At 45.6% G+C, this 21,236-nt stretch overlaps 1 protein-coding gene across 2 annotated transcripts in view; it reads right to left on the minus strand.

The window, feature by feature from the left end:
- Nucleotides 1–340: 340 nt before the first annotated feature.
- Nucleotides 341–21,236, minus strand: part of Trp1 (translocation protein 1) — a 51,112-nt gene continuing 30,216 nt past the window's right edge. For both annotated transcript variants that reach the window (XM_075686158.1, XM_075686159.1), the window contains exon 8: nt 341–4,047. In XM_075686158.1, the coding sequence (XP_075542273.1) occupies nt 3,692–4,047 (356 nt within the window). In that variant the 3' untranslated portion in view covers nt 341–3,691. The remainder of the gene's footprint in view (nt 4,048–21,236) is intronic.

The following is a 21,236-nucleotide window of genomic DNA, read 5'->3' on the forward strand; positions in this document are numbered from 1 at the left end:
TATCGCTGCTGTGCTCGTTCGGTTGGTTACGCTGCAGCCACCGCTCAGCGCAGGAACGGGCCCCCCCCCCCCTCATTAAGAGCTGTGCTCTATAAATAAAAAAAGGAGAAATGTGACTGCACAATCTCATAGCATCCTTCACTTGGCAACTCTCACAAGGAGTACAATGAATAGCTATTTTTGTTGACAAACATCAACAACATGATGAAGCTGTGTAATACCATCATATGGCATGCAGGGTGCCTTGACATATCCTTTAGCTGTTAAAGCCATCGCATTTGCGAGGTACAGCAAATAGTGAATCCTTACATTTCATGCAGAAACACTGCCACTCTGAACATGTATATGTACACATTTTATTCAAGTATACATTACGCTCGACACGTCTTTGCTCCTTAATGCCAGTGCTCCGAGGCTTAGAAAGTGACTTGCCATGGTGAATGTGTAAAGAGAATGCCCAGGGAGTTAAATAAAAATAAAGGACGTTCTGTGCCTTTTTTTTTTTTTCTCGGGGCACACCACCAGCCTACACACATTGCGCAACAGGCTGGCCTCTTTCTCTGGCTTTGTAAACACTTAGTGGCTGAAAAAGAGAAGTTCAAATACTGGGTGCATCAATTTGTGCTACATATATCACCAGCATATCGAAGACACCACCAAGTTCGAATGAGAATAGATGCTATGGATGCAAAGAGAAAAGGCTCCTCAAATGCTAAGGTAATTCTAGTCCACAGCAAATGAGTGGCAATATAATTTTCTCCAAAAAATAGACAATGCTATTAGAATATCTATAGTCATGGTTACAAGGGCCATGCTGCAGCAAGTGACTGTAATTAGTTCTTTAACTTCTTTTCATTGTGTTAGTGTCCAAGTGTGACGACAGAATGATAATGTAGCCAAACAAGATTTCACTGAATACGTACATACATAACTTCAGAAACGTACTTGCTAAAAGGTATTACAGCATCCACTGCACAGAAAATGACTACACCACAATTAATGAAGTCTAAGCTGCACAACACATCCGCTGCAGAACACAAGTAGCCCAATCCCGCCCATGATAGTACGCATTGCACCTCCTGGAAACCCTTTGTAATACAACTTTAAAAATTTTTTAAAGGACGCTGAAGAATGAATTTGCTGATGTGCAACAAGGCGACTCAAACACAAGCATGCAAGAGCCACAAGAAATTGAAAGTTGGCAGTTGTGAGGCAGTGAAAAGACTGGCTCCGGTACATAGTACATGTACGGTTCTGCTTAAAGCTTGAAACATGCACGGTAGGACAAAATGGAAATGCCTGTTCTTACAAAAGTTCTTCTCAGAGCTTTTTTTAATGATAACAAGAGTAGAGGTCGAAAGAGCAATGACAATTGTATTTCAGTAACCAATGTTGAATAGGTACAAAGCCTAGCACCACGGCGGAGAGGGTGTCAATGCTTGGACGCAAAACAGATCAGAAGAGAGCTTGTATTAGCTGTAAATATGTGCCGTCATTTATGCCTGCGAGCTGCCGGAATTCACGAGGCTAAATTAGTGTGCATCAGCGAGGTAACATTAAAAAAATAATAATAAAGAAGATAACTTATGTGCAACACAAAGGAACAGCAACCACCTGTGCGAGTCCAGGCAGACAAATGCAAACCAGCAGCCAACAAGCAAAGCAGAGAATAGGATTACGGTAAAAGTAATTAAGAAAAAAGCAGTTTCTCCCTCTGTAGCATTGTTTGGCATGAGCACTACTGATTAAAAGCACTAGCGTTCGAGCTCTATATACTGTTCAAAAGGTCGGGTGCACAATGTTGCTAAGGTCCCAGATTAGAAGTGAGAAAGAAGAGAAATCGCGCTTCAAACTTTGTTCAGAATGTTTTCATGCATGCAGAAATTTGAAAGATGTGAGGTAAAAGCAAATCTCTAAGCGCCCCCAGTTCTTGTTCAACACCAGTTCTTGTTCAACCAGCACAAAACTCAAAATGTCTACTCAGGTTCTTCTTTCACATTTCACCTGAACGTTCCTCTGCAACCACAGCTGACAGAGGCTGGTGCAAGAACAATGTAAGAGCTGGGTGTCACCACCAGCCACTATGCAAGCACAGTGGCAGATGTGACAAACGTGCAATGACTTAGGGAGTGCATTTCTCGACATTCCCTCATGATAACAGGCAGAAAATAAAACGGCTGCACACATTCATTGAACCTATTTCATCTGGTCTTTGATAATAAACAAACCAGCTTACAAGGTACACTTGCATTTACATTAAGACCCAAAATGAAAAGTGAAAATTGGAAAAAAATAAAGTTATTTGTAGCTATAGTCTAGTGACAGTAGCTATGTTTTAAATGAGTTTAAGACCACAAAGTATCTAAATGTAAGGAACATTGCAGTGCTTCAAATGTGCCTTTTTGCTGCCCTGACAGGAAGAAGAAAAGGTTTTGTGACTTTGTTCTTAGTGACCAAGCCATCATAGATTGTCATGCAGGGCAAACATCAGCAACTTGAAATAAGCCCCTACAAAACGCTGCTTTCCACCACAAGGGCGCACGATACAAAAAGAAGAAAAAGAGACGTACAAAGGTCGGGCGAAGAAACCAAAAATGGTGTTAAAGCTTATACCAGGAAAGAAAATGGAGGCCAGTGCAACCACCACGAAAACTACCTTTATCGCCATATCTTCCATACCGCACACGCCAGCACAAGAGGACCAGAATGCTAGTTCTGTATGGCCTTAAAATATCAAACATGTACTGAATAGACTTTTCCTCTCAGCATTCTGACACCCATGTTACTCAGAGTAAGTTTCACTAGCTGCTACTCAAAATATTCGCAACGCACACAAAAAGTGAAAGGGGTGTTTCTTCAAAAAACTTGCAAGGAATGCCCACTGTGGTCACTGCATTAAAAGTCAAAAGGAGCTTAACAAAACTGATGCTCAAATCGGGCACTGTTTATTATTGTGCTGCTATTGAATACCACAGAAGTGTCGCTCATACATTCTTGAGTTAAGAGACGAGTGGCACAGACATGGGCATGTCACCAGTGGCACTTACATTTGGTAAAAGAGTGCTTCCAGCAAAAAAATTTATGCTAAGGGTGCATGAAACCAGGTTATCAATGACAAAACTGTGAAACCTTTAACACTAGCATACTGTTCAACTTAATGATACCAGTACTGTAGCTACAGATTAGGGCACGGCTCACGTTTGAAGCGCTTGCTGCCACAAAAGGAAATTTAGCAGCACGAGTGGAAAGCACTAGCAAATCCATGTTCCGTAATGACACTTACAATGCCAACCAGAGCAACTCTGTTTCATTAGAAACTTCACTGGTGTCTTCACGACAACTGCCTTCCCCCAATCTGCCTGCAGTTGTAAACAAGAAAAGGAAAAAACAAACTAGCAAAACCACCTTGCAGTTTTACGATCATGGAGACCTGTAATGCCACAGAAGAACAACTGCTCGCTTTCCTTCTTTCAGCGAATTTGCGGTATCAAAATTCAAGGACACAAGGTCCAGAAGGACACAAGCATTTACGGTAGTAGTGTGCGTCAGTGCATCTGAGCGGAGCATTTCATTGTCCACAGACAATACGAGCCTGCTGTCATGGCGAACCTTTCGAGCTTTTCGTGTCGACGCTGTCCCCCCTTCCGTCCCCATTCCAGCCCACCCAGCCAGCAGGGTGGCTGCCACCACATCAAGACATCTTCTCCTTGCCGCCTTCATCTTCGACGGGAGTGTCGACGAGCTCGAAGCCATTGCTGTCCCCCTGCCCGCCGTTGTGATCTGAGGACCGCTTCTCCTCAGAGTCCTCGCTTGCCGAGTGGTCCCCTTTGCCGGTGGCATCACCACCGTCATCGTCGTCCTGTTTCTTCTTCTTGGCTTTGCTGTCTTTTGCTTTGCTGTCTTTGCTGCCAGGACCCTTGTATTCATACTGGTAGATGGGCCAGAAGGACTCGACGAAGCCCACATCCTCAGTCAGGTTGGGCAGCAGCCAGAAGTGGTGCCGGCCGAGCGTGCACGCCCAGATGATCACAAACAGCACTTGACGGACTGCAAAAGAGAGATGGGAGACGCTGTTAGCTATGGCGATCTTTACATGACTTGAATTTTAAACGTTGGTGAACCACTACACGGTGTGTTGTGAGAGCGACAGAAAAGAACGACAGGCTGAGTTATAACATGGTCACATGGGTAAATTTAGTGTTACTTTGAACAAGTGGACTTTGACTCAATGAATCTCTCACTCTGGTGGCATGCTGCTACAGAGGAAAAGAAGGTATAGCTTGAAATTGATGGCAACGTCAACGGGCAAATGAGTAGGCACCATAAATGTTTGCCATTCATTTTAGCAATGTTGCCACTAAGACAGTGCACTATATTAAAGGGACACTAAAGCGAAACAATAAATCAGTTTAGACCACGGAGCAAGAAACATTTAGGAGTGGAAACTCCGCTGTTTGCGGTGACCAGAAAAGGTCACAAGCCCGCAGAGCCGTTATCGTGCTGGCGGCCTGGAAAGAAATTACCGCCGTTGAGAGCGCGCCGGAGCCGTCTGCCCGGGCGCACTTTTTTTTTTTGCTGCGGCTTCTACGACGCGCCGCATGGTGCCGCCACTGTATACGGCCCCGTCGGCGCATACAACAATTGTGACCTCATCTGGCCGCCTGCGCTCGCTCGCGCTGACGGGAGTTTCCCCTCCTAAATGTTTTACTCCGTGGTTTAGACTAATGAAGCACTGTTTGAGAACCCTGCAAGCAGTCATAAAAATAACAATTTGATTATTAGATGAGAAAATGAAGGTCCAAGTATCAGTATTTGAATTTCGCGCTGAAACCCCAGCGTGACGTGAGGGATTCCAAAGTATGCTTTCGCATTTGGGCCGCGTTGCCTGAATAAAGGCTCCCGAAACTTGCCATGTTTAATCTTTGGTTCCTTTAGAACACAATGTAGTCAATCTGTACCGCTATATATAACTAATAGGCCCTAGAAGGTGCCATCAAAATCCATGACGCCACAGCCCCCAAGTGCGGGAACTTAAGTAGGCGTCGCCACCCGTATTTTGTTCTTGCGCTTTTTCTGGCTTACCAATTGTCTTATCGTTGTAAGAGTGGTGTTTTTGGTGTTGTAGAATGGTAATTTACTGATGCAGAAGAAATCATTTTTCACTTTAGTGTCCCTTTAAGAAAGGTTGGCGTAAATAATATAATTCAACATGGATTTCAGAGCAACTTCTGTTGTGAGACGCAATTATTAGAATTAACAACTGATTTGCATACTAAAATGGAAGATGATCTACAAGTTGATTGTGCTTTCTAGACAATCCAAAAGCATTTGACATTGTAGCACATTGCCGTTTGATTGCTGCGAGAAGCTCACGTTTTTATGACTATAACAAAAGCATAACACACTCGACCTCTCACTACAGCCCTTGCATAATCGTTGTGATATAGCCGTGCTATCATTATTCCATAAATACGCCCATAATACAGCGGCATCAGTTCTACCTCTTGAAACTCCTCATTACATGTCACAAGAGTTGTACAATCGGTTCAATTTCATGTGCATCTACAGGAAGACTGATTCATTTAACTACTCCGCTCTTCCAAGAGCCATTCACCTTTGGAACCACCTTCCTAACGCCATCGCTTATGAGAGTGACCAAGAAAATTTCCGGTGTCTTCTAACAATGCATTTTTCAAACTCTACATGACCTAACGTGTTATTTTTTCTTGCCTTTCCTGTTATTAATGTGCTACTATCTGTTAAACACTGTTTTGTTATAGCCAAATATGTCCGCTCGCTCCGTAATTCTGTTGATTATATTTGACTGTATGGAAGTCTATTATTCTCACGTTCAAACCTCTCGCATTCAAAAGCATTCGGTTTGTCCATTGTACAATTGTAACACCACATTACTGCATGTTTGCGCATTTCTTGCACTGCATTTTTTGTATATGTGTTCACATATGTATTCTGATTATTGTCTGTTATAATCTTTAAGTGTACTCTCCCCCCTTACACAATGCCTCTAGGGGCCTCTAAGGTATATTTAAATAATTAAATTGCATTAACTTGACCAATCACCACAAGCCAAGACAGCATTGCATCCAAGGCAAGCAGGCAATGAAAAGGTAGGTGTACGCAGATACTCGAACGTTGCCAAATCAAATAAATAGTGATCACCTAAATAATTCTATTCTCGAATCGAATATCAACTATTCGACTGTTCAAATATTCTGTATATCCGGCACAGAGCCCCGTGCAGTGCCGCATGTCACATGAGCTGTGGAGCCCCTCATTCTCAACGCCGCGCACCACTGACGGGCCACCCAACCCAGCTGGTGCAGTCACACACTTTGTCTCTGCGTCTTCGCATATTTCTAGGCAGGCACGCAATCACTATGCAGCAAAATGTCGGGCAGAAGATGAACCATTGCATATAACATTTAATTAACTGCTTCACGACAGCTTTACTCAACAGATTCCAATATGTGTGTTGGACCTGCATGAATTTTTTCAGAGATAAGCTTATGTCTCCACTCAAGCGAAGAGTGTTGTAGAAAATCAGAAGCTGGCATGCTTACTAGATGCTGATTAAGTTGAGCCAATGGTCAAAAACATGAGACAGGAACAGCTACAAGGTGCACAGTGGATTGTTGCAGGCACGTTTAACAGCATGTCATGCGACAAAAGCCACAAGCTCTGCTACTCGCCTTCTGTTCTGGTGTAGTTGTACAATAAGAAATTTCTTTGCACTGCCTTCCACATATTCTTATGAAGACAAAACTAACCTCTGCCGCAGTGGTAAAAAAATGCAAGCATTCATTGTTATCAATTTAGAAATATTTACTAGTAAGCAATTGTAGCCTAATGTCATAAAAATAAATTAAAACTAAATTAATGAACTAATAACGAAATGACAATTCGATATGAACCATGATGCTGTAGTGGGGAACTCCGGATCAATTTTGACCACCTGGGGTTTTTAACCTGCACACACATCCAAGCACACAAGCGTATTTGCATTCCGCCCCCATAAAAATGTGGCCACCACAGCTGGGGTTGAACGTGTGAGCTCAAGCTCAGCAGCGAAATGCCATACATAAGACTAAAACTGAAAAAGTGTTTAAATATCAATGACATCATTAGAGCAAACAAGACTGTCACAAAACGTCATTAATATGTACCCACTTAAAACATGGTAATGGTTAAGACACAGTTGTGACCAATCCCCTACACAGTCTCCACAGCATGTAATGTATTGGTATCATGCTAATTTTTTATAACGTAGAGACTAATTTGCTCCCTTTTACCTTTTTCTTTTATTTGCCTGGGTTGCCACATGGCAAAATGTTGCCATACTGTGGTGCAAAAAACTTGCAACTTTTTGAAAAGTGCAGGGACTAGACTGCCAATGACTTCACTGCCGATACAGTGACGCCTAAACAAATACACATTGAAATGTACGAAGACGTGATGGTGGCCCAAGCAAAGAACTACACAGATGCTTCTATGAAATGCTGGCCCAGTTAGCTGGCAAGCATGCGTGCATGCATACTGCAAATGCCCTAGCACAAGGATGGCATGAACTTAATACAGCCGACTTCCGTTAATTTGATCCTGATGGATGGATGGATGGATGGAATAACTTTAATGAAAGGTCCTGCTAGCTACGGTGCGCAAGGTCTCATAGAGCGGGCTACTTCCATGTTGGGACCGGGAGTTGTAACTCCCTGGCCGCATCGTGGGCTCGTTGGACAGCCCAGAGCTGCTCCGCCTGGTCCGTGCTGCGTAATGCTTCTTGTAGCCTGGCGGAGTCTTGATCATTGTTTGCGTGGGTCCGACCACACGGCCAGAGCAAGTGATGAAACCGACGAAATATGATCGAATTATCCGGTGAGTCGAATTACAAGAAGCAGAAAAAAAAAAATGTTGTAGAAAATGCCCGCTCAGAAAGTACCAGCTCCTCTGGAACACACGGCAACCTTCCCTGAATGACTGCTTTCTGCAGCTGCCGGAAGGAGGCGGCACAAGCTTATGCTAGCGTCTGGGCAGCAGTGAGCATCCCCATCAATGAAAGCAACTTGGCATTTTTTTTTTCAAAGCCAGGCAATTAACTGTGCCAAGCCTTACACTGAATGACAAAGACTTCATAATGCGATCTTCGTGCGATATATGAGCCAGAACTTGCAACAGTAAGCACAATATCTTTTTTCAAACATCTTAAACAAATTATGCACCTCCGTGTAGTTATATGTCTCCCACCTTCAAAGAACTGCATTTCAACCTGGATGTAAGGAACCTCTATGTAATGAATTCCTGAATTTTATGATTTTTTTTCATTCCACAATGCTACCCCCATAGAAGCCCCCATAAATGTGACGTTCATGTAACGAAGGCATTGTAGCAATTGATCTCGACGTGACAAATTTGCAACCCAGATCACTAATTATGTTGAGCTGTACTGTTACTAAAAATTCGGATGAACAATGTGCATATTTTGTAATTAATTAATAAAGCAAGCGGCCACCTGCAGCAGAAACCCATGCGCTTGCGGCAAGCGTAGTGTGCTGTGGTGATGAGGGTGCACAGAGAAAAGCACTGAGGTGCATAAACAATGAATACAGATCAACAGATTCACCCAAGAAATTACTGCGCCAGGCCGAAGTTCTTACCCTGCAGAACAGAGCCAAGCCAGCATGCCTCAAAATTCTGTACCAACTTTTATCTAATCAATTAAATATTGACACTTTAGAATACACTTAGATATATCCAAAACTAGACCGACACAACATAAGTATTCTCAGTTCTATTATCATTCCACACGAACTGTCTTCAATTCTAATGTTTTTCCATAGACAAACCACAATTGGAATAAAGCGAGTGAATTTCACTTATAGTAAGACATTAGAAGGTATTACATTGCTTATTGAGCGTGAGTTGTATACATCACTACTGTAACTCGCAAGTGTTATGTTTCTTCTCATTAACACTTTTGTCTTGCCAAATTCTTGTTTATTGTTCCCACTGATATTGTGTCCAGTTTTATTGAACAAATATTTACTTCACCCTACTTAGACAGGGCTTGTCACTCGTATTTTCGAGTATAAGATACATGTACAGTTGACTTTCATTAATTTGACCCTGACGGGACCAACAAAACTGGTCAAATTACCCTTTGAGGGTCAATGACGTAAATATATGGCACTGCAAACAAGTCCAAAATGGTCGATGCCCTATATTTACGGCGCCGCCTGTACATTTAAAAAGCGTGCCAATTTCCTAAATTTTGTTTTCTGTCATGTGCTGCCATAATGTGGGAATACAGGGAATTTTTCTCTTTTTTTGCACACCTCCCTTTCTCGGTTTTCGTTGCATGGTTTGTTTTAACGCTAGTTCCCTCCCACGCGTCTATATAGTACCGCTCGTGCATCGCCACGCGGGCGGGCGGGCGGGCGGTGGTTTGGGTTTTGTTCCGCAGGCGGTTTCGGCTTCTCACGCTTGCAAAACTGAGGACTATCTCGTTACTAATTGCTCAAAGGGCGATCGCTTCCTTCTCACTCATTTAGTGCTCACAGGGGTGCGCATAGGAAGGATGCCACCGTGCATGCGTTTCCGTTGCTTTTTTTTTTTTTTTTGGAGACTCACGAAATCTAATTGCCTCTGGTTGGCGATAAGATGAAGATTAGCAGAAGTTTGTCACACATTTCGCTTTTTTGAAGGGAACACAACCACACAGTTTTCTTGAGTGTGCGCACCTACGCAGTTCATTTACGCTATGGATGTACATATATTAGTGTAAGAGCAGGGACATTTGAGTCTTGCAAAATATTCTCGTGTGTGCATATTCAAAGCCTTGAACTATCACAATGCATCAAAATTTTCATTCTTACAAGTTTGTTTCCTTTTTTTATTGCTGTTATTCAGGAATGAAGAGTGCATATATACCAATGCAATGCTTTATTTTTCATGAAAATGGGGAAAGTGATGAAAGAATGAAATGGGGGCCTCTGCTTAAGAATGTTTGGTGCGTGCAGACCGCTTGGTATGTCTTGAAGAGTCGTTTGCGTAGCATTCGACAGCATTCGACAGATGGTAAGCGCGATCATCATTAGCTAGACTTGGCACACGACATATAGCTGCGGCAAGTTCGGGGTGCAATCATCACATGGGAAAGCAAAAAAAAATCGAATTCTGACGACAAAATTCAGGGGCGCTATCATTACGCGAGTGCAATCATTATGCAAGTAAATACGGTAATACAGTGCAACTAATAAAGTTGCAAGCAAGATAGATGAATAAGTATGGTGGACACTGACAACCTTTTTGTCTACCAAGCATCATCACGCATTAGCCTTGATGCGTAAAACTGCTGCATAGATCTTGCCATTGCAAAGCTAGGATGGCCACCCAACTCTTTGTAGCCTCACGCACGCCTCACGGTTGGCATATAAAAAATGGAAATCAACTCGAGTCTGTCACCTGTCACAGTACTGGCTGTAACGTTCTGAATAAAATTGGTCGATGAATGCAATGTCACTACTGTTTGTTTTCTATTGTGTGGTAGCTTCCCAATTTTTACACTGCTGAACCTACATTGCGGCACAGCAGTGGTACAAGTCAGGCAAAGACAACACTTTTGGAGCAGTATGGAGCAACAAATATCATTCGGCACAGATTGGCACAATTGGCACAACACTCCCACCACTGCATACCAAGCGGGGAAGGTGCCACTGTAGCAGTGGACATGGCACATGTCCCTTAACTTACACAAGCACATGCGCCATCTCAAGTCACAGTATGAGCACTGAGGTGCCTACGTAAGTTTACTGGCAGGCTTTCAGAGTTTTAAATAGAGCCCCATTTCTCAGTTGGCCCAAAACGTACCCTCGACATTCAAGTTTTTCATCTTACTACCTTCTTTTTAGCTAGTTTCCCCAAAACGCAGATAGTTTTTCTCAACTTCTCGGTGCACAGCATGTGCGTGCATGTATAATTAAGGAACGCATACTAGGCCCCATTAGCGGTCTCATATAATATAGAAGGCTCACATGGTGGGCAAAACGAGGGCTTAAATCACCGAAGGAATTTCGGAAACAGCTCTGAATGGCTGCCAGTATGTTTATTTAGTGTCTAGGTACTCGTACTATGACTGGAGACGGCATGTGCATGCGCGCATAAGCAATGTGTACTATGTCCCGTGAGAGTGGCCCCTCTCAATTGTTGCCATGTTTCACCACATAGCACAGCTGTACTGTTGTGAAGCTGGTCAGTCAAGTCTTGGTCGAGATCGAGCTACAGTATTTTCCTGCAAACTGAACGTCCCTGATACAGAATTTTGACTAAGCGGCTATTGACAGCTTCAAGTGTTGCTACCATTGTCAGTTCATACGAAAGATTCTTTTGGACATCTGCCTTGAACGGCAGATGAAGATTGACATCTATCAAGTGACTGAGATGCTTGCCGCTTCATGGCAGGAAGCTAGTACACAGACCCTATCAAATTACTTTGTCAAGATCCAAATGAGTAAGGTGGTCCAAGCTAGAGCCTGCAAAGACAAAGAGGAGCCTTCAAGCCCACCTAATGTCACCGAAGTGTGGGATGCACTAGGTGTGAATGATGGAGTGCCCAACAACGTTGAACTTGGCGACTTTTTGTATGCTGACAATGGTGCCGTATCTACGGACGAGGTGTCAGACATGCTACAGCCAGGTTCGTCAAACCGGTGCAAAGCAGGCACCACAGACAGATCATCAACAAACATGTGATTATTAAAGGCCAACTGCAACGAAATTTCACTTGGGCTAAATTGATTATAAATGCCTAGTGTAGACTTTCAAAGTAATCTTTGCAAAGCCGCACGGCTAGTAATTGCCAAATTTTGTTATTACCAGTCATTATATAGCACCTACGCAGACGACTCATGCACCTGGCTGCAAAGTGGTAAAGATGCGGATATGGCAAATATTGAAGAACCGTACACAACTGTTGATCTCTCCATTGTGCCTAGGCAGCCAGGCGCATTGCTCGCTCATCATCTGCGAGTTGAAGGGCATCTCTCTTGGTGTGTGTTCTCCCTGCTCAGCTCGTGTGAGGTGTTGCGTGGTAGTCGGGTGCTCGAATACATATTTGAACGCGAGCGATGGCTGTGGAGTACACAACGCCGAGTAGTGGAAGGCCGAGCACATCTTTCCTGTCACCGCTTTCAGAGCGTTAGTGCGCACCGCGGCGGAGCAGGCAAGTGTGACGCGGACCAGCCTACGCGTACAAAGCATCTAAACTGAAGTTGACAAAGCTGCACAAGCTACATCTCAACAGAACAGTCACTTAGCCATCAAGATCTGCTTCGCAAATGCTTTCTCGGGATGACAGTAAGTACTATGAGCTGTGATGGTGCACGAAAACCAAAGAAAGGTAAACTGTACTCAGGGGTAATATTATTGGGCGATCATTTCCGGCAATGCGTCATCTTCAGGACATTTTGCACGTCTCTACACCAGACGTGTCGAAGTAGACGAACGAAAGCCTTTCTGACACAGCACCAGAAACTAGCAGGAACCGTGTGCTGCATTTCTCACGGAGGAGACCGTGACGTGGTGGCAAGCCATGCAGGAATGCAATGCCGTCGGAACGAAATGGCCGAAGCTTTATCATGGCCACAGTTGAGTTTGCATGCACTGAGCCCCGAGCCCCTTCAGCCCGGTCATGTCGAGCTTCAGCTACTTATCATCCTTTCCTACAGATGGCACTAATTGTCTGATTGGTCGACAAATCTGGCGTTTCCTGTGTGCCAGGCAGCAGCCAGTGAAGTTCGATAAGTCATGCCAGAGATGCTAAGACGGCTAAAATTTTACCCTGTGCTTTAAACGTGACCTGCAGCAGCGTGGCGACCAGTTGTTGCCGTAGCATAAGCGGACAAGTGCATTGCGAGCAAGCGCTTCTTTGTTTGTAGAAGGAGCGAACGCAACACGCTCGCTTCAGTGAATCTGAAATGTATATAGGCCAGCATGCTGCTGGTCAGCCAAGCTAGCGCACGATGCACTTTATTCCAGTGGCTCCAGCATGCAACAGGGCATGTTCTATTTCCGTGCCAACCACACTAGACTGTAGAGCGTCCAGTTTTTGCCGATGTAGCATAACTGTGCCATGCGTGGATCTTACCGCATTAAGCCAGACTGCACCTTTAGCTTGGCCAGTCCAATGCGCTCTTCTTTGAGCGGAGGCAGAATGCATGAAGACAACCAGATAGAGAAAACCGGCTGGACTCGGATAATATTTAGCATTAAAAGAACATTGCGAGTGCGCAATGGCATTGGCACAGCGCACGAAGCAGCTAGCAATGTATAACAACTCTGTGGCTAGCAGACATGTGGAACCTGTTCGCTTATACACAGAAATGGCATACAGTCAACGACCGATAATTCAGACATGCTCGGTAATTCAGACAGCTTTGTGGCACTGCCAATGGCCCCATAGACTTAATGTGCAAAGACGACTGATATTTTGGACATCTGCCAGGTCCACATTCCATTATCCAGACTCCGTCCGTGGCTGTAGTGTACGCCGACCCTGCCGACATTATTTCCTTTGGCAGCCTCGACCAGACATCAAGTATCGCGCCAGAGACGCGAGACATCAAGTATGGCCTTAGAGCATGTAGGAAGGAAAATACTGGGATGAAGCGTCACGTGACAATTTTGAAGCCTAGACATAAAAAATTTAGAGGAATGGGATGATGGGAAATAGGCCCTCGCGTGACAGGCAAACAGTGGCTTTAGTCGGCTCACTTTGGTCGCGTCTGGTGTGGAGGTTTTGGAATATGCACATATTGGGTGTTGCAAACGTATGCCGAGGTTGAGTGAAGGAATTCCAAGTGTGTGAAGCAGTCGAGTCTGCGTTACGTTAGTAAGGTAACACACTGAACCACCCCGTGGCACGCCACTTAAGCAAGCAGCACACAGGCGCTAAGGCTGTAGCGAACGAAGGAGTTGGGTTATTAACCGGCACTATGCTAAACAACATGCGAGGGCCACCTCAAGGACTGGTCATGTTTTGGGGCGGTTTCAGGGAAACGAGGAAACCTTTCACCCTTTAAACATGTGGAGGCAACCAAGCCACTCTTCTAATGGCGATTCATCGTGTTTGGGAGGCATGTTCTAGGACACAATATGATGTCTTTCGCACCTGCAAACATGTGCAGGCACTCAAGCGAGCGTCGAAGGTTTGCAGCGACTGCTTTTTCTCGTGTGAAAAAGATTCATCCCATCTTGTACCCAACAATGGACTGGTGAGCCAGGGACCCCAACAATACTTCAGGCCATGCAGGCCCATTGAACGCTGTCTTTCTGCTCAATGTCTTTTGACTGTCATGCTGCTTAGTGCTGCTTAGTGTCACTTGTGCTTTTTATCTTGTAGTTATGCAAAAGAGCCTGAATTATTGTTCTTTGATCATAACCATCAAACAATGTCAAATGACGCCAACTACATCCTCAATATTTGCGCCATCGAGAGTAGCGATGATGGGAGAGAAGTGCCAAGTAGCAAAGAAACTAGGGGTATGCAAATATTTGGAAAGTTTGAATATTGTCATGTACGAGTTTGTGCTGCTGTGGACAAAATGACATTGGCAGGTGAAGAGGAGATTGAAATGTCTCAAAGATCGATTGATGGTGTTACCCTGGTCACTGAGCTCACCCTTGTAACTGTATATATTGGATATACCGTATTTACTCGCATAATGATCGCACTCTTTTGTCCGAAAAAATTGACTCAAATTCAGGGGTGCGATCATTACGCGGGTTAAATTTCCTGCAAAAAAAAAAAAAAGATTTTTTTTTAATCTCGCATTTGCTGCGGGATGACAACAGGTCAATAAATAGGCGGCTGCCCCTGTATGTAGTGCGGGGACACCAAAACAAAGATGGCGGCCGGAGGAGCAAGCCGAACGCGATTTGTATTCTTCTCGTGAGTACATTACATGCATTGAAACAGTTTCTTTTGTATTAGTAATGAATAATATCATTAATATTGGCAAGTGTGCGGTAATAACGTAGCCATGTCCACTTTGAGGGGACAGAAACAGATGGGCGCGCTTTGCTGCCAGTGACATAGGAACACATGACGGGCATGCTGCGGAAACTGCGGCATTTGTCTTCACTAATATCCTAATACGGCATGTTTCCCCTAAGGGTGGGCGAATATCTTAGCCCTGTTACAAGCGTCGGCGTATGAATAGGGTACACTTTAACATATCAGTGTAAACGTGGCTGCTATCGTTGCCGCTCGCGATTTGTTGCGTGCCCACGAGTGCAGACGAGAAGAATCGAAAGGCGCCTTTTTTGTTGTTGTTGTTGACCACAGCCATTATAAAGCCTACACATAATAAAGGCGAGTTTGGTTGTAGCCTTCTTTTTTTTTTGTCATGGAAGTGATGAAAGGAATGAAATGGGGCATCAGCTTGAGAATGGTTGGTGCGTGCAGACCGCTTGGTTTGTCTTGAAGAGTCGTTCACGTAGCATTTGACAAATAGCGCGATCATCATTAGCTAGACTTGGCACACGACATATTGCTGCGGCAAGTTCGGGGTGCGATCATTACAAGGGAAATAAAAAAGAGAATTTTGACGACAAAATTCTGGGGTGCGATCATTGCGCGAGTGCGGTCATTATGCGAGTAAATACGGTACATATATTTTCTCCGTGTAACATTTTGGTGGAGGTGCGGGGTAATCTTGCCACAAGCCGGCCCTAAATCTTCGCAGCGGGCGTCACATCGGTACCGCTGTTATGGCTACTGATGCTGTCTCCGTCGCTCAGACACCAGCGGAAGTGGTGCAAACCCAGCTACGTCACCCGGAAATCTTCATCGGCACTGGCAAGGTCGACGCTGAAGACTGGCTGACGTCATATGAGCACGTCGGTAAGCACCACAAGTGGGATGCCACACTTTTGCTGGCCAATGTGATATTTTACGTGGGAGGAACCACGAAGGTATGGTTCGAGACGCATGAAGCCGACATTAGAAGCTGGGACTCCTGCAAGAAAAAGCTATGCAATCTTTTTGGAAGACCTGCGGGACGTCAAATGGAGGCCAAGCAAGAGCTAGCGTCTCGTGCCCAGACATCAACCGAATTCTACGTCGCGTATATTCCAAGACATTCTGGCTTTCTGCCGTAAAGCAGATTCGGACATGCTGGAGGCCGATAAGGTCGGACACATCTTGAAGGGCATCGCGGACGGTGCATTCCACCTCCTGCTTTGCAGGAACTGCTCAACCGTTGAATCCATCATTAAGGAATGCCGGAATTTTGAGCAAACACATCGTACAATGCTTCGACTGACTTCTGAATACGGTTGCCACTTCCTCCCGCAACGACGCTGCGGCGTCCCATCCGCTTACAACGCCAAGCTTGACACAGGCCATCCGTAGCGAACTTGAGGCTATGGCTCCAAGTTCTCACTGTCCTCATATGCATGACAACATCATTATCTCGCTCAATCAAGCTGTTCGCCAAGAAATTGCAAACACGGACATCTAGTCTGCTGTCCACCCACGTCCCACCCCTACCACACCTGTCATTGCCTCTGCTGCCCCTTGACAGTAGTTCCCAAATCGATATCGGAACCCCTCTGAGTGGCGAACACCGGATGACAGGCCAATTTGCTTTGCTTGCTCCCAGGTTGGTCACTTCTCCCGCCACTGCCGTAGTAGCCGCTGGTACTCCTCGCCTCAACCATATGCTGATCGCCGCTTTGACTGAGACCCTCGGCCTCTGTCACCCCTCTCTGAACCATACCATGCCAGCCTTCCTTCTCGAGGAAACACCACTAGCCACTCGCCCTGGCGGCAATGCCGTCAATCTCATTCGCCTACACCTTGACGTCCCTCGTCCCCGTCTTACGCAGGTTGCTTCTGTGGAAACTAAACAATGCAGCCCCTGGAGGTGAGGCTGCATTGACGACTCGGACTGCAAAACCTCTGCTGGCCCCTGCTGCTTGACTGAACGTTGTTGAAATTTTTGTTGATGATGTACCCGTTCGATACCTCATCGATACTGGAGCTCAGGTGTTGGTTATGCGATCAGATCTTCGTAGCCATCTCCGTAAAGTCCTCACACCTGCTCAGTTGCCTGCCATCCGAGTAGCTAACAACAACAGCTGTGATGGGGATGTGCGCCGCCCGTGTTACCACTGCCGGCTGTCCACTGTTAGTCCTGTTCACTGTACTGGCCGAGTGTCCACACGAAGTGATTCTTCGATTTTCTGACTCCCATTCAGCACTTCGTGACAGTGCAACTGGCACCCTTCGTCTTGAACTGCCCCATTACTTTGCCGACCTGACCGACAACTACAAGTGCCGCCTTCGTTCTACTGAATTTGTTCGACTGCAACCTGACTTACGTCCTCATGTCGCCTTCTCCACCACTTCGAGATGGTCCTTACATGATGTCCCCACTTTGTGACGTCCTCTTGGCACGTCAAATAGCACTACCATGCTCAATTTTTGCAACTCTTGCCCAACAATCAAGCATGGCTTCCTCTTCTGAACTTTGGTTCGTGTTTGCAAGTGCTTCCTGCGGGTGCATCTATCGCTGTGCTATCCCCTTTGGAAAACTGTGGAGTAGCTGCTCTTACGCCCGACCCATGATTTGACACTGCTGCAGCTTCTGCCCCTCCTACTTCACGCAGCGACAAGTTTACGCCAATGATAGCTACTGATCTACAACCTGCTTATGCCGACGCCCTTCACAACATTCTGATGTCCTATGAAGACATCTTTGATTTGGACAATCGCCCGCTAGATCGAACTTGTGTCGTCGCCCATCCAATCCACACTGGTGACGCTCCTCCTATACACCGGAGGCCCTACCCCTGTGTCTGCGGCTGAACACCAGGTCATCCAAACGGAGGTGGACAAAATGCTCTCCAAAGATATTATCGAGACTTCCTGCAGTCCGTGGGAGTCACCTGTCATTCTGGTTAAAAAGAAGGACAACACCTGCAGATTTTGTATAGATTACTGTCACCTTAATAAAATTACCAAAAAGGGTGTGCATCCGCTTCCACGTATCGATGCCACGCTGGTCTGCTTACACAGTGCCAGTTATTTTTCGTCGACTGATTTGCGCTCTGGCTACTGGTAAATCGCAGTGGATGAACGAGATCGTGAAAAGACTGCCTTCGTCACCCCAGATGGTCTCTACCAATTTAAAGTGGTGCCTTTGGGACTGTGTGATGCCCCTGCTACCTTCGAGCGCATGATTGACTCTCTTCTGTGCAGATTCAAATGGACCATATGCCTCTGCTACCTTGATGGCGTCATTGTTTTTTCACCGACGTTTGAGAGCCACCTCCACTGACTCTCAGCTATCCTTGCTGTTTTTCGACGAGCTGGCCTACAACTCAATCCTGCAAAATGCCATTTTGGCCACCGCCAAATACGAGCACTTGGTCACTTGGTTGACGCTGCTGGCGCCCAGCCTGATCCTGATAAAGTTCATGCCGTTGGTGAGTTTCCATTTTCGAGTTCCTTTACCGATGTCCGAAGTTTCCTAGGGCTGTGTTCCTATTTTCAGCTATTTATCCAGAACTTTGCAGAAATCGCTCGTTCTCTCACAGACCTCCTCAAAAAGTATGCCACTTTTCTTTGGGGACCCGACGAGGCTGCAGCATTTTCTACGCTTATCAGTTGCCTTATCAATCCACCCGTGTTGGGTCATTTTGATCCGCATGCCTACAGTGAAGTTCACACTGATGTAAGTGGCCATGGCATTGGCGCTATCTTGGCCCAACGAAAGCGGAACACCAATCGCATGATCACATATGCTAGCTGTCTTCTTTCAGCACCAGAAAGCAACTACTCCATAACAGAACGTGAATGCTTGGCCCTTGTTTGGTCCGTTGTTAAGTTCTGCCCTTACCTGTTCGGTTGACATTTCACCGTCGTGACAGATCATCATGCCTTATGTTGGCTATCCTCACTCAGAGACCCGACAGGTCGTCTTGGCCGCTGGGCTTTACGCCTGCAAGAGTACACCTTTTCTGTGTCCTACAAATCTGGGCGGCTACATAAGGATGCCGACTGCCTCTCCCGCTATCCTGTCGACCCACCTGATGGCACCGAAACCGATACAGATACCTGTGTTTTGTCGATCTCCGATTTCTCACGCATCGCTGACGAGAAGCATCGTGACCCATATTTGCGATCCATCATTGAACGCCTTACCTCAGAGCAACAGCATGCTTCACTCCATATGTTTGTTCTCCAGGCTCGTTTGTTCTAAGGCGCTCGTTAACACGGCGGCAGCCGTGTTAACGAGCGCCTTAGAGAACATGAGTTATTCATACCAACAGGCACAGGTTCTCATTTGGCTCAGCATTGTAAAATATGCAAGTGCAAACCCATGTTTCGTGATACCACGATTTTGTAAAAAAGCCGTGACACCACCGCCCGAGAGTTATCGGAAGCATTCTTCATTCAGTCATTGGGGTCACAGTGCATTAGTGTGCCTTCCTTAACCTTGCACAGCGCTGAATTTGGTTGTCGCATGAGTGCGCTCTTGGGATCGGATGTTGGTGGCTCCACCGCTTGGTGCTCACTGCGCATGTTCCTCTAGTTTCAGCTGTTCTATAAAGGAGTGACGTAATAAAATGATGTCAGTTGAGAGCAGCGCCTTGTTCTGTTGTCTTTCCTGTGTGTTGTTGTTTTGTGCTAAACAAAGCATTCATGAATTCGCACCAACTAGCCTGCCAACGCATTGTGCTGGGCTATATCGCTGTGTTCGAAGCTACGTCGCTGCCTGCGAACTTTGCTGATGCCGCAAGAAGCCTTCATTGTCTCCCATTGGGCACATTCAGCCTATAGATATCCCCAGTGAACCATTTTCCGTGTTGGTCTGGACCTCCTTGGCCCATTTCCAACTTCATCCTCGGGCAACAAGTGGGCGGCCATTGCAACAGACTATACCACGCATTATGCCATAACGCGAGCCCTCCCTAAAAGCTGCGCAACTGATGTGGCTGATTTTCTCCTACATGAAGTGATCCTACATTGTGGTGCCCCACATCAGCTACTCACTGATAGAGGCCGCTGTAATCTATGGTTGTCAACGACCTTCTTCGCTTTTGCTCAACGTCCCACAAGTTCACGATGGCTTACCACCCACAGACAAACGGACTTACCGAGCATCTCAACCGTACACTAACGGACATGCTCTCTATGTACGTGTTCGATGATCACTAGGACTGGGACTGCTCGTTACCCTTCGTGATGTTTGCATAAATTCATCGCATCATGATATTACTGGTTATTCTCTGTTCTATCTACTGTATGGCTGTGAACCACTCCTGCCTCTTGACTTGCTGCTCCCTTCCGATGCCAATACTACACCGTTCTATGCTCACGATGCCATTTTTAGCGCGGCCACAGCACATAGCATTGCCTGTGATCGTCTTCTGGCGTCTCAGACTATCCAAAAGCATTGCTACGATGGTCGTCGTCGGGTACTCATTTCAGCCCTGGGTCACTTGTCCTGCTTTGGTTACCGTCCCGTCGCGTCAGCCTCTGCACAAAACTACTGCCACTATACGTCGAGCCATACAGAGTTCTTCACCAAGTCACCAGCCTCACATGAGATATCACCTGTGACTTCGACGTCTTCTGCCTCACTAAGAACTGATATTGTGCACGTTTCGCGACTCAAGCCCTACAACTTGCACGCTGATTTGACGCCCTAAAAAGCATCGAGACGATGCTTTTGCAGCCGGGGGTTAATGCCACATACAAGTTTGTAACACTGTGGACAAAATGGCGTTAGCAGGTGAAGAGGAGATTGAAGTGTCTTGAAGATCGGTTGATAGTGTTACCCTGGTCACTGAGCTACACCCTTGTAACTGTATATATTGTAAATACATACATTTTCTCCATAACATTATCAAACATTATATTTTTAATATTTGCATTCGATTCTAAAAATGCATATCTGGGTATTTTAGAATATTTGGTTGGATACGAACATTGCTGGCTGTACGGGACCAAACAGTTCTTAGCATTGGTTTCTATCTAATCTAAGAATATTGGGGATCTCTGGTGCTGAATTTGTTATGGTTTCACGGTGCTAGCGAAATTTTGTCTGCAGAGCATGCTTAGCCACTAAACGCCTAATACTTCGCGAGAAAGCCAGCCTCACAGTAACAAGGGGCACGAGTATTCAAATAGCCGGGGCAAACTTTTTCTTTCT

Source organism: Dermacentor variabilis, chromosome 3, assembly GCF_050947875.1.
Source record: "Dermacentor variabilis isolate Ectoservices chromosome 3, ASM5094787v1, whole genome shotgun sequence".
NCBI lineage: Eukaryota > Metazoa > Arthropoda > Arachnida > Ixodida > Ixodidae > Dermacentor > Dermacentor variabilis.